General features: G+C 42.3%; 1 protein-coding gene across 1 annotated transcript in view; it reads right to left on the bottom strand.

Annotated features, from left to right (window-relative positions):
* Positions 1-17,700, bottom strand: part of LOC115469611 (guanylate cyclase soluble subunit beta-2-like) — a 79,374-nt gene that overhangs the window by 44,839 nt on the left and 16,835 nt on the right. The window contains exons 5-6 of the mRNA XM_030202406.1: positions 17,439-17,635; positions 1,086-1,200 (exon numbers count right to left, since the gene is read on the bottom strand). Coding sequence (XP_030058266.1) covers positions 1,086-1,200; positions 17,439-17,635 — 312 coding nt within the window. The remainder of the gene's footprint in view (positions 1-1,085; positions 1,201-17,438; positions 17,636-17,700) is intronic.

The raw sequence follows: 17,700 nt of genomic DNA, 5'->3' as shown, positions 1-17,700 counted from the left end.
CTCCTACTTTTTCGGATAGTTATTCAGTCTATGGTATTATCAACTATTGATCACTGTAACATTGTGTATTTATGGCTCCCAGATAAACAACTGAAAAGACTGCAAATTATCCAAAATGCGGGCCAGTTTCTACACTTCTGGGAGAAATCTTTTTTTAATGGGCCAGGAAAAGGGCCTGCGGTAAAACTGAAACCAACACGTGCCTATTTACAACCTGAACCCTTAATGTCACCCATTGATCTAGCGGTAAGGGCTCACATGCTACACACTGTCGATTAACGCCGGAAACGCCGTGTGCTGTAGGAAATTTAAAAATAATTAGTCCCAGCGGTATGGGCACTTGCCAGATCAGAAATTACCACCAAGGGGCATGCTAGCCTGGCGGTAGTCTCGTTTTGGCACATGCTGCACATATGTAGAGCCTACCGTGCCTTTAAGAGCCCCTAAGTATTTAATTACATCTGTTCCTAATTCAGGTTTTACTGGTCTAATATTCTGGGACCCTTTTACTAAGCCACCCAACACATGTCAGTTTGGAGTTACAAGCCAGCTACCGAGTGCCCCTTGTGGTAATTTCATTTTTGACACGTGTCCGCTACGCGCGCAGTAAAATAATTTTTAGTTTCTGGCGCATGGCAGAAACCGGGCGGTAATTGTCATTCTATGCATGTAGGCAGTTACCTCACAGTTAATGCGTGAGACCTTACCACTAAGTCAATGGCTGGCAGTAAGGTCTCAGACCCAAAATGGACACGCGCCAATTTTTATTTTGCCGCATGTCCATTTTCGGCAAACATTTTAAATAGGCTTTTTTACAGGCACACTGAAAAATGGATCTGTGCATGCCCAAAACACACACCTACACTAGCGCACCCATTTTTCAGCACACTTTAGTTAAAGGGCCCCTATATGATGTATTTTACTTTCTGTTAATTTATTTTGAATATGTTCATGCTTTTCTAATTGTTTTGCAAGTCACATTGAACCTGAGTTCTACTTGGGCTAATGTGGTATATAAATGTCATAAATAAATAAATACACTGTAGTAAAAGGGCTCCTGAAGTTAATAAATGAAGCACACTCACCTTTTCCAAATTTGACAACACTTCTCACAATATCCCAGTAGGATTTCTTCAGTACTTGGCCAGAGGATGAACTGGAACATTTTGTAGATATTTTCTGAACAGCCGTATCCAGCTCCTGTGGTGAGAAATGCCAACTAAGAATATAAAATCCAATATTTTATATTTATTTAATTAATTAGTTAGAATTCATTCTGTAGGTATAACTCTGCCCAGGACTCCTGGAAGTTTATTTAAAGTTTCCTAGAAAATGTGTATTAAATGGGTGCTCAAATGTTTGAATATTATATAAGGTTATATACTTTGGCTAAACATAGCCACTGCTTGGATAGGAGTTCATTTCTTCATTTTATTGTAGGAAGCACCTGGGAAAAAACATGTGGAAATGAAAAAGTTCCACAAAATAAAATCCCTCACTGTTTCACACAGTTAATTTTATTGTTGTTGATTCCACAGCAGCTCGTTTCTTTTCTGAACAACTTTTTAAACTTAACCACCAACTATGATAGAAGTGTCAACCATAATCGTGTCATTTTCCAAACATATTTGACGGTGAGCTTGTGCCGCACTTCGCCAAGCAAATAGTATTCTTTAAAAATAGTGTTCCACATCGTACTGTGGGGCCTTTTTTCTAAAGGGCATTAAACCCAAGATTCTATGTATGGCACCTTAATTTCCACATGGAAACCAAAGTGTATTCTATAACAATGCGTGTAACTTAATTGATTAACTAGCTAATCAGCGCTGTTAATTGGATGTTAACAAGCAATTATCAGCACTAATTTGCATTAATATTTATGCACACAACTCGCTAAGTGTATTCTGTAATGTGGTGTGCCGAAATTCTAAGTCAGTTGAAAGGGGTGTGGCCATGCATGTGGCATGGGCATTGTTAAAATCTGTGCACGTTGTTATAGAATGCACCCACTCTGGGCCAGATTCTATATATGGCGCCTAAAAAATCTGTATGGAGCTAAGAGTTCTCTATAAGATTTAGATGTGGTGTATAGAATACTCTAGTCAATACCATAGCACCTAAATCTACATGCATCCATTTATGCCAATAAAAACCTGGTATAACTCCATGCACGTAGATTTAGGCACACTGACCTATATTCTGTAATTACATGTGGAAATTTTGGAATGCCCACAAAATGCCCATAAACACGTCCCTTTTAAGCTACTTGTGTTTATTTTGGTGCAGTTCTTTATAGAATATGCTTAGAAATTTCCGCGCATAAATTGTAAATAGTGTGCTGTTTATAGAATACGCTTAGGTGGAAATGTTTTCCGCACAGATTTTCTAAGCGTCATATATAGAATCTGGCCCATAATGTGTACAGTGCTGCATACACCTAGCAGCACTACAGAAATGATTAGTTTAGTAGTAGTAGTAGTAGTAGTAGTAGTAGGGGGATAAAGGAGGTGACCTCTCATAACCCCTCCGATAGACCTCTGCTCAAAAGGAGCACTTTTCTGAACGTCCCGAGTAGCATGTTTAAATCCTGATGTCTATCTCTTTGTACATAAATGTTCATTCCCTTTTGAAATGGGGAATAAGCATTTTTTGGACCTGCCCAGCTCTCCCTGTGTCTCACCAAACCCACCCCTACCTTCTTCCTGTCAGACTGTCATTGGAATGCTTTTATGTTTTACTTATATATTTTTTAATTTGTGAACATTTGCTCATTTCTGATCTGAAGACGAAGGTGTTGCCTTCGAAAGCTAATCAAGATATGTATTGTCAGTCCAATAAAAAAGTTTTGTTTTGTTCCTATTTATTACTTTTAAAAGTAGAATAACATGGCTACCACACCATTGTATTCTTCATGAATACACTGCTCCAATCTTGTTTTCTTTCTGATTACCTCGATACCCTTCTGGTAGATGAGCATACAGGATCTCTTAATTAATCCAGCACCCAGTCATTCGTCCTTCCACCTAGCCTCATGGTTTACATCCAAGTTTTGTTATAATCTGAACAGCTACCAAATCTCAAGAGACTGTTGTCCAAACATCCAGCTTGCCGATCCTGTCCCTACCACTGAGTTAGAAAATGACAGCAGACAAGGACATCGGGCCCCTCTAGACTGCCCCACTTCTTTCCTGGTTCAACCCACAGACCCCAACTGATTCATACCCTCCCCCCCTCCTCCCCACCACCTCTAGGAATCTTCTCCTACTTTTTTAAATTCCTTTTCCAATTTTCTCTTTATCACTTCACCTCTGCCACTGTGAATCTATTCCATGCATCTACCACAGTGCTTCTCAGCTTAGTCCTCGGGACACACCCCAACAGTCAACTGTCCTTTTCTTCTCATATTTCGACCAGAAATCTTTTTTTTACTTTGAGGCAGTTTCATGCTGCTCATTCTCTTCTTGACAAATCCTCTCTTCGTCTTCTTATTCACTCACTTGTTCTTTCCCACCTGGATTACTGTAATTCTGTTCTTTATGGTATACCTCAATATCAATTATGCTGTCTACAGGTTATTCAGAATACATCCCTGAAAAGACTATTTGGGGCCAAGAAGTTTGATAGCATGACACCATTTTTTCATATTGAACATTGTCTACCCATATTTTTTTTATCTATCGTTTAAGATCCTTATTTCACCAAAGATCCCCATCTTTTTTACTCAGTTTTCTTACTCCTTATTGACCTGTCCATTCTTTACATTCTGTTGAATAGCATCTCCTTGTTGTTCCCTCATCTCTTCAAATCTGCTCTCATTTTGAGTGATCCACATGTTTTAGTGCCTATGCTATGGAATGCCTATGCTATGGAATTCACTCCCCTTGTACCTTTAATCCGAGTTGTCTTTTTTGAAATTTAAGGCCTTATTAAAAACTTACTTTTTCTCACAAGCTTTTCCTTCTTCAACATCACGATTTTACATGATTTGCCGTATCCCTCAGCCATACAGCAGCTATTTCTCCTTGATTCACTTGTCTCATGTTCTTTCTCCCTTCCTACTGTTTCTGCCTCATTGTTATACTAGTTTTAATTGACCCCCATCCCATACCCTTGTAACAGATTTGATTGTAATTTAGTACTCCTCTGTCATTTCATTCCCTCTTTCCCTTTAACTGTTATTTGTGATATATTAAATAGAGTTGAAATGTGAATATGAAATGTTTTCAGGATTTCCACAATGAATACGCATGAGGAAGATTTGCATATAATGAAAGCAATGCATTCAAATCTCTCATGTGTATATTCATTGAGGATATCCTAAAAATCTGACTGGATGGGCGTGTCCAGAGGACTCGGTTATGAGCCCCTGATCTGCCATTATTTCTGTCTAGAAATAGTCTCTAATGTTATTTCTGAATCCATCTACCCTCATATGTAAAACTCACTGGGCATGATTTAATAAGGCTCTTTTTCCCATTCTGAGAGTAATTTTATAAGGGAGTGCCTAGATTAAGTGTATTTTCATGCACCTACCTTTCTTTAAAAAAAATACTAGCATAAGTGACAGAATTACACCTACATTACAGGTAGGAACATTTATACCTACTCTCGAACAAGTGCAATAACCATCACCTAGAAAATTTAAGTATGTACATAAATTAGGGTATTTTCTAATCTCTGTGCATACTTGCGTATTCTTCCATGCTCTGCCCAAATTCCGTCCCTGTACACACCTACCGGCAGAGTATGTACCATCATCGCAATGCGCTTACTCATATGCCAGTTGGAGTTTTATAACATGCAAATGTACTAAAATGACTTTTATAAAATCACCCCCACTAGATCTATGGAATAAAAACTTTATAAGTCAGTTCCAATGTCTGATGAGCCCTACAGAGATAATTTTGGGGCCTTTTTGCTAAAGGACAGTAAGCCTTTAGGACTAGATTCAGTAAATGGTACCCAAATTTGGTCGTCGAAAAAAATGAGCGCCAAGCATTTTGCTATAAATGGCACTCCAAGATGGGCACCATTTATAGAATAGAGCTTAGCAGTGGCGTTCCTAGCCTCGACGACACTCGGGGCAGATCGCCGATGCCCCCCCCTGGTGCAGCGCCCCCCCCCCCCCCCCCCCCCCCCCCCCGGTGAAATGACTGGGGGGGGGGGTGCTGCGGTGCACGCCTGTCGGCTGCGAGTTCGCTACGCTAAATTCTCTCGTTCACTGCAGCTCCCTCCCTCTGCCCCGGAACAGGAAGTAACCTGTTCCGGGGCAGAGGGAGGGCGCTGCAGCGAACAAGAGAATTTAGCGTAGCGAACTCGCAGTCGACAGGTGCGCGCCATGGCACCCCCCAGCGGCGTGCACCCAGGGCGGACCGCCCCCACCGCCCCCCCCCTTGGTTCGCCACTGGAGCTTAGCACTAGGATCTGTGCACCAATTTTGGGCATGAGGATTTACACAGAAGAGTAGCAAGGTTGTGTCATCAGGAAGAGCGGACAGCAGAGTGCATAGGCACGCGCGTGGACTGAGTAGGCGACAGACCATGTGAAAAATAGACACCGGAGCCTACAGAATTCTGGGGGCATGGTCGCTCCCCTGGCGACCCCCCCCTCCCCAGCTATGTCACTGGATTTACACCAACTGAAACTATATTTTATATGTTTTATTAAAGCGTTTGTCATACAAATAATACAAAAGTGAACACTAAAGCAAACAAAAAAACCCCAAAAATAAACACAATGTTAAAAAAAAAAAAAAAGATCAGCATAACATAATCAGAGGTCCATGGCAATACCTGTAAACAAATAGGTACTCCAGGTCAATGAGTGCTATGTGGCTCCTGCAAAAGAGATCTAAACAAGCCCAGGTCCGCAAAACAGACCTAATGGTTCTACGCCTATGGGCCAAAATTGTTTCGTATTTCCTGATCATGCATACATAACTCCACCATTCATTATAATTCAAGTACACATTGTTTTTCCAATTGGAGACAATTAAATGCAAAGCAACAGCTAGCAGTATATTGTACAATTTCTTATCCGACTCCAAAAGAGAGATAGCAGGACAAGAAGCTCTTAAGATCACGACCTCATAAGAGAGCGCAGTGGACTCAGGCAAGCGAAAGATTAAACACATTTTTTTGCATATAAGTTGCCAGTAAGCTCTGATGTTTTTACAAAAGAAAACCATGTGTGCCAGTGAACCATCTCGTTCCTGACAAGACCAGCAGCTGAAGTTGACACTCTTAGTGATTCTGGCCACTCGAGCAGGAGTCCAATAGGCTTTGTGGAAGATGAAGTATGAGGATTGGGATATTGCTGCTGACTTCGTGGGACGTATGGAGTTAACCCAGAAAGTGGACCAATCAAACTCAGACGCATCCAAACCAAATTCCGCTTCCCAAGACATCCTCAATGGAGCAACTGCATCAGCATATATATAGGTCCTGAAGTTTTTTGTATAGCAGAGAAGCCTTCTTCCCACCTGATGTAATTGTACAACAAAAGGAGATAAACTCTGAAGGAGTCAGTACAAGTGAATTGGAGACCTGAAAATTTGAAATATATGTGGAAAAGTCCTTCCATGTGCCAGAATCTGGTATAGAAACATTATACAGTGCAGACAGAGCAGCAGGCGACAACAGAGTACCAGCAACATACAGTTGCGACAGTTGCCATACACCCCTCTCCTGCCTTTCCACTGTTTGAGACTGCAGGAGACCAGCTGGAAAACCAGAGTTATACCAGAGAGATATATCCTCCAAAGAGACAGCACAGATTCCAAGACCAGCCCTAAACGTATGGATATCAGAGGCAGTGGCTTTTAACAGCCGAGTGCATCTGGTATAGGGGTACAAATCTACATACGGGAGAAGAGATAAAGGGCAAGGGTGCACCAACGCCGCCTCAAAAATCTGCCACCGAGGCATGAGATGAGAAAATTCCCTTTGGAACCACCTTAAAGACTGGGCAAGCCGAAAGGCCTTATGATAATGTTTAAAATCAGGAACATTAAGACCTCCCAAGTGTTTCGGTAACCTAAGTTTCTTGAGCGCAATGCGGGGAGGCTTTTGCCTCCATAAAAACTTAATTAGGAGGGAATCAAGCTTGTTGTAGAGTGAGTTGGGAAAGGAGAAGGGGGTCATGCTGAAAATGTAATTTAGCTTTGGGGCTAGAACCATCTTGATTGCTTCTACCCTCCCCCACCACGTTAGATATAGTGGAGACCATGCATCCAGGATGGAAGCAGTTAAAGATAAGATTTGGTCCTTAATGAGGGACAGACTTTGATCAACAGATTTGGAATACCATACTCCTAAATACTTAATTTTGTGTGGCTCCCAGGAAAATGGGTATTGAGATACCTGTGATCTATGCACTAAGGAATTGAGTGGCATTATGACTGACTTAGACCAGTTTATTTTATAACCAGACAGAGAGGAAAAAGAATTGATCACTGCCAATACACTTGGAAGAGAATTTGGTGTGGTATATAACAAAATATCATCCACGTAGATGGAAAGTTTAAACATCTCCCCTCCAACAGAGACCCCAGAAATATGCGAATGAGCTCTAATAGCTATAGCTAGTGGCTCCAAGGCAATGTTGAAAAGGAGAGGTGACAATGGACAGCCTTGTTTTGTGCCTCTTCTAAGGGGAAAAAGTGAGAATTATTACCATTCACTGAGATTGTGGCCATCGGATTAGCATACAAAACTTTAATCATTTTAATAAAGGATAAGCTAAAATTAAACCAAGCCAAGACATGGAACAAATAAGGCCATTCAATTCTATCAAAGGCTTTCTTGGCATCAAGTGAAACCGCTAGAAAAGGTTCACGAGAGCCCTCAACACGTGCCAGAATATTCCAGAAAAGTCTAGAGTTATCACCAGCTAATCTATCTACCGTGAACCCATTTTGATCCCTATGGATTATATCTGGAACAATATGTTGAAGGCGGAGTGCCAACATTTTTGCATAAATTTTGTTATCTATGTTAATCAGAGAAATAGGTCTATAATTCTCAACTTTGGACGGGTCCCTGTCTGGTTTGGGTATAACAATAATCGTGGATTGGTGGAAGGAGCCAGTTTGACCCTCATGCAATAAGAGAGAATTATAAAGAGCTAGCAGCTTGGGCGCCAAAAAATCTGCAAACCTCTGGTAAAATTCTACAGTGAAACCATCATTTCCAGGAGACTTACCAGGTAAAAGAGAGTGAATGGCATCCAGGATCTCCTTATGGGAGAATGGTTGTTCTAAAGCATCATTTTGAGAGACATCTAAAATAGGCCTATCAAGATGGTTCCCAAACTCCCCAAAGGACCCCACGGAAAATTGAACTTCAGCATCATATAATTTGTTATAGTACAATTGGAATTGCTGAGCAATTGCATCATCCTGGACATGCACGACCTCCGAGGAGTCAACAATTTGTGAGATCCTATTCCTACTCCTTTTAGTTTTCAGGTACTGCGCAAGAAGATGGCTTGCTTTATTACTCTCCGCATACAATGTGGATTTTTGAGCATGAATGAGGTCCAGCGCCTCCTTTGAGAGTGTGGTATTTAAATCATATTTTAATTTCTGCCAACTCAAAAGAGTAGCCGGGTCATTATCTACAATGAACTGACTTTCCAACTGCTTAAGTTTGGCTGTTTTCTCCAACATGCCCGTTCTGCACCTAAGATTGGCCATGGCAGAATAACTAATAATATGTCCTCTGATAGTAGCCTTGAAGGCATCCCACCACAGGAGAGCTTTATGCTCCTCTAAGGGATTAAAATGGAAAAAGTCATCCATCTTGGATTGTATGAATTAAATAGTCATCATCCTGCAACAGAACTGATTGAAACCTCCAAGACGATTTACTCTGGACAGTTAAGATATTAGCCAACTGAAGAGATACTGGCGAGTGATCAGAGAGAACTCTACCAAGTATCTCAGAATTACATACCTGAGGTAGTAAATTGGTGGAGATTAAAAAGTAGTCAATCCGTGAAAAACTGCCATGAGGGGGTTAGTAAAAAGTGAAACCCAGGTCTGTGGGATGGAAAACACGCCAAGGATCTACTAGACCCAGGGTTGTCTTAAGGTCCTGGATCTTATAGAGCGCTTTCGCCACCCTAGAGAGGCACTTGGATTTCCTGTCTAGAACAGGATCCTGCACTTGGTTAAAATCACCACCAAGGAGGATACGGTCGGTTCCAAAGGAAACAATCTCCGAGATTACACTGTGAAAAAACGAGGGAGAGTCGGCATTTGGGGCATACAAGTTTCCTATTAACATCTGGGAATCCCGCAACTGCAAGTGCACCAAAATCCATCTTCCCTCATTATCAGAGCTTTGCTTTATAATGGAATGGGAAAGTGATTTACGCGCTAGAATTGCAACCCCATTCTTTTTAAATGCCGCAGAGGATGCAGCAACAAGAGAATAGAACTGATCCTGGAATCCGACTACATCTGAGGCCAAGAGATGAGTCTCCTGAACCAGAACAATGTCAGCCTGCAGTCTCCCGAGGTACAGCAATACCTTCTTACGTTTTATAGGATTGTTCAATCCCTGCACATTAAGTGAAATTATTTTCATTTAGTAGAAGTGCAAGTGAAGTGGTACTGAAATCCCCCTATGACAAGAGAAAGAGACAATGGAGTGACAAATGATACCAATGGAAGTGCCTCCTGCAAGAAAATCAGAGACCACATTAACACATTATACATACAATGACTATATTAATAAGAATATGTAAGCCACATGAAGCCTGCACAGATACTCCAGCAGCACTACATTAAAGACCCACATATGAGACAGGATGAGCAGTTGAAAATTGTAATTAAGCCATCCAGGGCACCTGCAAGAAAAATAACACTCAAACAGAGGAAAGACCTGTTATCACAGGCATTGCCATGGAAATTGTATAATAGAAACCAAAGAAAACATACTTCAAACATAAAATAACCCCTGAGAACAGAACAAACAATAAAAAAGTTGCAAGCAACCCTATAATAACAAGCGATCATGGGAGTGGAAAGGAGAGCTGAAGACCACCCCTTCTACAAATAAGAAACTATGAACTAACATCAAGCAGGAAAAATAAGCCAACAATAAGTGGATTAGAACTAAAAAGCTTCAGTTCTTCAATGAGTCCAGAAAGGAAGCCAAAAGTTGTGGGTCTTCGAAACTTCTGGTGTTATTGTGCACTGTCACTCACATCTGTGCCGGGTAAAGAAGTCCGTACTGCACTCCGAGGGCTTTCAGACGATCCCTGAACTGCAGGAAAGCCCTTCTTCGTTGAACTGTAGTTTTATTCAGGTCCGGAAAAATAAAGAGTTTCGTACCCTCATAGGCAAGAGGAGCCTTAAATTTAGCCTTCTGCAGGACAAGTAACGCAGTCAGGTACCGGAGGAACTTTATCACTATAGGCCATGGCGATTGTTCATGCGGCCGTTTAAAAGATGGCGTTCGGTTGGCCTGTTCAATTTCCAACCGTTGTTCCGCATTAATGTCCAGCAGCTTCGGCAAAAAAGATTCCAGGAAGGCGCTCAAATTGAGACCTTCTGCGCCTTCCAGCAAGCCAAGCAGCCTAATAGAGTTTCTTCGTAGCCTGTTTTGAAGATCCTCGACCTCCTTTTTTAAGAGATCCATGTCCCGGGCTTTCTTTTGTAGATCGAGGATCAGATTTTCCTGCCGCTCTGCTTTGCACTCGAGCACCGCAGTGTGAGTCTCCATATGGGAGAGATTCGCCTTGAGATCCTGTATCTCCTCCTTAATATCCTTAAGGGAAGTCTGGTTCTCCTGTAAGATGTTTTTAATGGAGCGCAACTCATCCATTATAACAAGGAGAGAAACCTCGGAAGCCGCTTCCGTCACCGCGCCCGGCGTGGAACGGGAATCCTGTTTGTGCCACTTAGGGGCTGGTAACGGTGTTGAGATTGGGTCCCCCTTCAGATTTTTCCCAGCCATATCATGCCGAAGTGATCGGTAATTGACCCCAATACTTTTGAAATCGCAAGGCTAGAGTTCTGGCCTGACGAAAGTTCAGGAGTTTGTTAAACAGCGGGAGCTGATAAATCAGGCAGCCATCCTGCTCAAGGCTTAGCCACGCCCCCCACGCCAACTGAAACTAGATGTAAATCCTGGCGCATGTTGGGCGTGGATCCCAAAAATTCTATAACACTGTGTGCATTTTAAGGGAATGCTCCAAAACCCACCCATGTCCCTCCCATCATTATTCCCTTTTCAGATCCATGTGGAAACACTTAGGTGCTGTTTTATAAATGTAGTTCTGTGCTCATCTGCCATTTTTGGACCATTTCAGCCCCTTGCTTCCATTATAATGCTTTTTCTGCGCCAAAATAATCAATGTACATAAGTATATAAGCATCGCCATGCTGGGACAGACCAAAGGTCCATCAAGCCCAGCACCCTGTCACCGACAGCGGCCAAAAGAACAAGCAATTTGTCCCGCCCATCCTATAAATATTGTATTCCCTCGTCCATTCAATAACATTCTATGGCATTTTCCTCCAGGAAGCCGTCCAACCCTTTTTTGAAGTCCTCTAAGTTAACCGCCTTAACCACCTTTGCCGGCAGCGCATTCCAGAGTTTAACTATGCGTTGAGTGAAGAAACATTTCCTCCGATTCATTTTAAATTTACCACACTGCAGCTTCATCACATGCCCCCTTGTCCTAGTATTTTTGGAAAGCGTAAACAGACGCTCCACATCGACCCATTATGTGCAGAAATAGCACATAACCCTAGGCACCATATATAGAATTCCCTAGATAATGTGCAGTTAGAGAGCACCAACAGGCTACTGCAAAACACGTTACAACATTTTGCAGTATTTTGCCTGTTAGCGCAAGATATCCCACGCATTACCTATTTTGTAAAAATATTTTTGTAGAAGGGGCATGTCATGGGTGGAGAGTGGGCAGTCCCGTGTTATCCAGCAGCTAGCCTGTCAGGATTAGTGTGCGCTAACTGAATAATGCATGGTTAACCCAGGAGCATTTAGCTCCTCCTAAATAAAAGAGGATAAGAGGTTCAACATTAATTTTTGCAGGTACCGTGCACTAATGGGAACATTAGCACACAACCTGCAACAAAAAAAAAAAATAGAAAAAGCCCTACAAAAATGTCACATTAAATTTGTGTTTAGCACATGAGAAAGTCCAATGTTAGAATGTGCTAAACCCAGATTTTTCCCACTTCAGTAAAAGGTGCTCCTTTCTTCTCTCTCTCCTGGGGGCTACTCACCAGTTTCTGAGCCTTCCGCTTGCTGTTCTTACACAACTGCTTGTTTACTCAGGTTTCATGGTAATAAAAAGAAAAGACCCTTCATGTCTTTTTTAATAATTTATTTTTATTTTGTTACATTTGCATCCCACATTTTTCCAACTATTTGTAGGCTCAATATGGCTTACATAGTACCGGAGAGCGTTTGCAGACTCCGGTGAGAACAAATACAAAGTGATGTTGTGGTAAGATGAAGTTCATGTGGCATAGCCACATTAGGGAAACGTACATCGGAAGAGTTGTGTTTTGTCCATTACGTACTTTAGTTTTGTTGTGTTGCAGGGATCAGGCATTTAAGTTGGATCGGTGGGGTATGCCTTTTTGAACAGGTTAGTTTTTAGTGATTTCCGGAAGTTTAGGTGGTCGTACGTAGAATTCAAGGCTTTTGGCAATGCATTCCATAGTTGTGTGCTTATGTAGGAGAAGCTGGATGCGTAAATTGATTTGTATTTAAGTCCTTTGCAGCTTGGGTAGTGCAGATTTAGATATGATCGTGTTGATTCTGATGTGTTTCTAGTTGGTAAGTCGATCGTCTGTCATGTATCCATGGGGCTTCATCATAGATAATCTTGTAGACCAGGGTACAGATTTTAAAGGCAATGTGTTCTTTGATTGGGAGCCAGTGCAGTTTTTCGCAGAGGGGTTTTGCGCTTTCAAATTGCGTTTTTCCAAATATAAGCATAGCTGCCGTGTTTTGAGCGGTCTGGAGTCTCTTTAAGGTTTGTTCTTTGCATCCTGCATAAATTCCATTGCAGTAGTCTACGTGGCTTAGCACCATTGATTGTATCAGATTGCGGAATGTTTCCCTTGGGAAGAAGTTTTTCAGGCGTTTGAGTTTCCACATTGAGTGGAACATTTTCTTTGTTGTGGATGCCGCTTGGCTCTCTAGTGTAAAGTTGCGGTTTATTGTAATGCCGAGAATTTTCAGGCTGTCTGATATAGGAAGGGTGTAGTCTGGGGTGTTGATACTTGTGCGATTGTCCGCGCTGTGGTGGGATGAAAAGATGAGACAATGAGTTTTTTCTTTATTGAGTTTTAGTTGAAATACATTTGCCCATGAGTCCATGATGTTCAAGCTGAGCTTGATTTCGTTGGTGATTTCTGTCAGTTTGGTATTATATGGAATGTATATTAAATCAGAGGTTTTCTGCCCATTGAATTTATTTAGAGTGCATTATTTTAATCAGATTGAAATTTTTTTTGGTCGCGCTGGCAGCCATCGATTATGTCTGTATAACTAAGCACAAACAATTTTGCTTACAAATCCAGAGTCTGTCACATAACACATGTGCTCCTTATTCATTTACAAGGATCAGTGCTTCATTATAAGCCAAACGCCATGTTTAAGTTTGAGAAGAAGCAATCTGATTTCCCAGAGTACCAGGGGTGTCTGATCTCCTACTTTTTGTAGAAACCCCAAAATATGCAAATGTTATTGTCTAACAATAAACCCCAGGATTATTTGCTCTGCTGGTAGACAGCCGGAGGCTATTGCCACTTAAGTGTCTGCTAATTGCCATTAACTACTATCAAATGCTTTATTACTGCTTAATTAATTAATTAGTTAATGATTACATCTAATCCCCTGGAGAGATAAACCATTAGTTGTTTAATGTGTGTTTTACTGTACATTAATGAGGAAGATTGTAAAAGACTAATGTAGGAAATAGACACATAAAAGCAGAAAAACAGTGTATGCGACAGACTGTGACCATACAACAGAGAAAGTGCCAGACTATAAGCATGTAAAAATGTGTTGAGGGTGTGTCGCTAAAACAGAGGTCCTCAAACATTTTTGGCCAAGAGCCACATGGACATTTCAGATCACTGGTAGAGGTGAGGAGTAAAACTATGTACCTTAGATGTTGCTGAGGCTCCAGGGCCATACTTTGGGCATCCTAAGCATAAAGGAGTTACAGTCCAGTATTCCCCTCCACCCTCACCTTGTGGTCCATTATCTTCCTTCTGTTCCTTACCACTCCTTGCCATGTGAACATCTCTCCCTCTCTCTTCCTTCCATCCCACTCCTACATCTCCCTTTCCTATCATACCACTTTGTGGTCCATCATCTCTCCCTCTTTCTTCTCTCCCTTTCCTCTTGGTTCAGCATCTCTCATCTTGTGGTTCAGCATCTCTCCCTCTCTCTTCCTTCCATCCCAGTCACCTTGCATCTACCCTTTTTACCCTCCCACTTTGTTGTCCAGCATCTCTCCCTCTCTCTTCCCTCCTTCTCACTCCATGATCCAGCATATCTCCTCTCCTTGCCACTGCTGTTGCATCCCACCAGGCCGCATCAGGGGCAGAAATTGAAGAAATGCTACCTTGCATCCACCCCAGAACCTTCCCTCTGCCACATCAGAGGGGAGGCTCCAGGGCAGGCACATTTCTTTAATTGGTGCTACTGCTGCAGCATGGCAGGATGTGGCAGTAGCAGCAGAAGAGAGGGAGACAGAAGAGATGCAGGATTAAAGGAAAGAGGGAGGGGAGAGAGAGAGGAAGAAGTGCTGGATGTGGTGGAGTTAGAAGCAGTTGAGGAGGGGAGTAAAATTTAAATGGCCTGAGACCCATGTGGTATGGGGACACCAGGCAGGCTAGGAAACCCAGGTGGTGGGCTGTCTTGACTCATGGGCCATAGTTTAGGGTTCCCTGTTTTAAAATATACTACATATTTAATAACACCAATATGGACATTCATCATTAATCATGTGCACATGCATTTATACCTGCTAGAAACACACCCAAGGTAAGAGTAACTTGTCTATGGAGGCCAGATTAGATCCGCTGAATACCGGGCCTAATGATATACAAATAAGCCACCTATTTATCTTTATGTGGTGGCCAGAACTTTGAATATTAGCACAATTTGTAGTCCCAAAGACCTTCCTTTCATACTTAGAAAAAGTTGACTACTCATATACATCCAGCTCCAGATATTACAGCAAAAACTGGATTCAGGTCACGAAGCCTCTATAATCATTGTACCAGCTGAAAAGCCATCAAATAAAATCATAACATATTAACTGAAAACTCAGTTTGTCAAGAAAGTGTTGTCCCACTTCAGGTTAGACTCTTGAATGACCTTGGAAAATATGTGTGTCGTTTTCTTTGAAAGAGAACTATGTACTTGGAGCATGGCTGTTAGCGGACTTTGGATCAGATGAATAATTGTGAAGTCCTGTTAAATTTAGATTTCACTTTGTGGCATGTTTCACCACTGGGTTATTCATGTACTTTTGAACCAGGACAAAACACCTATTTCCAAAACCCTCTGTCAAATGCAACTAATATGGATTTAGCGGGTTTTCGAAAGCACTGGATTTGTAATCCAAAAGAATTCAGCTATTAAAAAAAAAAAAGAAAACAAACTGGTAAAGGATTTTTTTGTTCTTAATCAGCCTGGCCATAACAATAACTTGGAACAGCATTTTAGAACAGATGTTCAGATCGAAATTAGATTTCTGGGTTGGGACATTTGAAGTTCCACTAGTATTTTGAAACAGGATCTACCGACATAGGGCTAGTTCTAAAATACATGATGAAATGGACATCTTTGTGCCAATTATGTGCAGTAGGAATGTGTATTTTAGGAAAAACAATTTGAAGATATGGATGGGGAAAAGCAGACACATAAACATCCATTAGATAGCACATGAATGTCTATGTAATAAAACAGTAACAGAGATATTCATATTGACCCAGACTGTCACAGAACTGCCAAGAGGACAGAAGATGCAGAGGCGCTATTGCCCGTCTGCATGGCTGCACAGGTCCGCTCCCCCTCCTGACCTCCCAATCAAGAGGAGTTCCTGAGCCTCCACCTGCTCCCCTACCAACAGTTCTGAGCCCCCTCCAACTTCCCCCATGAGTGCCAATTGCCCTCCTGACACCCCATGAGGGCCGAGCTCACTCCTGACCCCCCCCCCCATTGAGTTCCAATACACAAACCCACTGCCCGGATACAATAGCCACAGCTCCCCAGAGCCCTCCCATCCCCCACCCACTTCCACGGACCTATCCTGGGTATATATGCCTTGTTTCAGTGTTCTCAAGTGGCAGTGATACTCACAGGACTGACAGAAACAGATCAGTGAAGGTGCCGGACACCGGCGCTGAAGAAGACTTCGTCTGGCGGGGGTTGGGGACCCCAACCAGCAATGGTACCAGGCGGCAGGGAGGGTCGGTGGTGACGGGAAGGAGGATCGAAAAGTAAGGGGGCCAGGGCTAAATCTGTGGGGACCCATGCCCCCATGGCCCCACCTAGCTACGCCCCTGCTGCTAGGGGTCTGAAGGGTGCCATTTTGCATATGGGAATCACTGGGGCAGAAATAACTGGAAATACTTTTGTATTCTGCTCATGCCTTTTCAGTTATAGCTCAAGGTGAGTGACATTTAGGTACTTTTCTGTCTCCTGAGAGCCTGCAATCTCCTACCCAAAGCAATAGGGGGTTAAGTAACTTGCCCAAGATCACTTGAAGCAGTAGTGGGATTTGAACCCTGGCTGAGACCTCTACTCTATCCACTAGGCTACTCCTCCACTCCTATCCCCAATAGCTCCTAGAGATGACACAGGAAGTGTTGGGGGGTGGCTAGCTGCACCCAAATCTGTTAAAAAAAGAGATTGGGAGGTGAGGAGATTGGGAAGCACTGATAATTGCTCTAAGCGATCAGGGATGGGGATACACAGGAGCATTGATACTTTCCCTAAGGAACTGGGGAATGGGAGTCACCAGGGACAGTGATAATTTCTCTTAGGAAGCCAGGAAAGGGACTTCAACAATTTCTTTATGAGACCAGCAGAGGTGGGGGCATATATTTTTGAAAGTGCAGGCCAGCCCCTTAAAAGATAGCAGGCCTGATTTGAGATCTGCTATCATGGTGCAGCGCAGCAGCAGTGACCACATTATTCCTGGCTGCAGCAATGCAAAATAAATTTACCATAGCCCTCACTAACCCACAGTACTCAGGTACCATCAGTTAGTGAGTCCAGTGGTAAAATAAGGCACAGGTTAGTAAATAGGACCCTAAAATTGCTCCTAGACAGAGTGAGAGTGCTTGATGTATTTCCGTGTTGTAAAGCAATGATCAGATCACATTATGCTGAATATAATCACGTTCATATTATGTATGACCATGGCACCTCGGGTTGGTTTTGCTGGATGGCGGCTTCTGTCCCTGTTTTCTCATTTGTTTTTTTCGTTGGTTGTCGGAACTTCTGTAGAACAAGGAAGACAACGTGTTCTTTCTTCCCTGTCCTCTCCTCTTCTTCAGTCTGATTAAGGATCTCCATAGTCACATCACTGTCAAAGAAGTCCTTTGCCACTGACTCTATTATGCCTGTGTCAACAAAAATATCAGTGAGTCTCAGTGTTAAAAAAAGGCAGAAATATGATGTCTTCCAT

This window comes from Microcaecilia unicolor, chromosome 4 (assembly GCF_901765095.1).
Source record: "Microcaecilia unicolor chromosome 4, aMicUni1.1, whole genome shotgun sequence".
Lineage (NCBI taxonomy): Eukaryota > Metazoa > Chordata > Amphibia > Gymnophiona > Siphonopidae > Microcaecilia > Microcaecilia unicolor.
The sequence above is the reverse complement of the archived record's forward strand: the minus strand, read 5'-3'. Positions and strand labels throughout refer to the sequence as shown.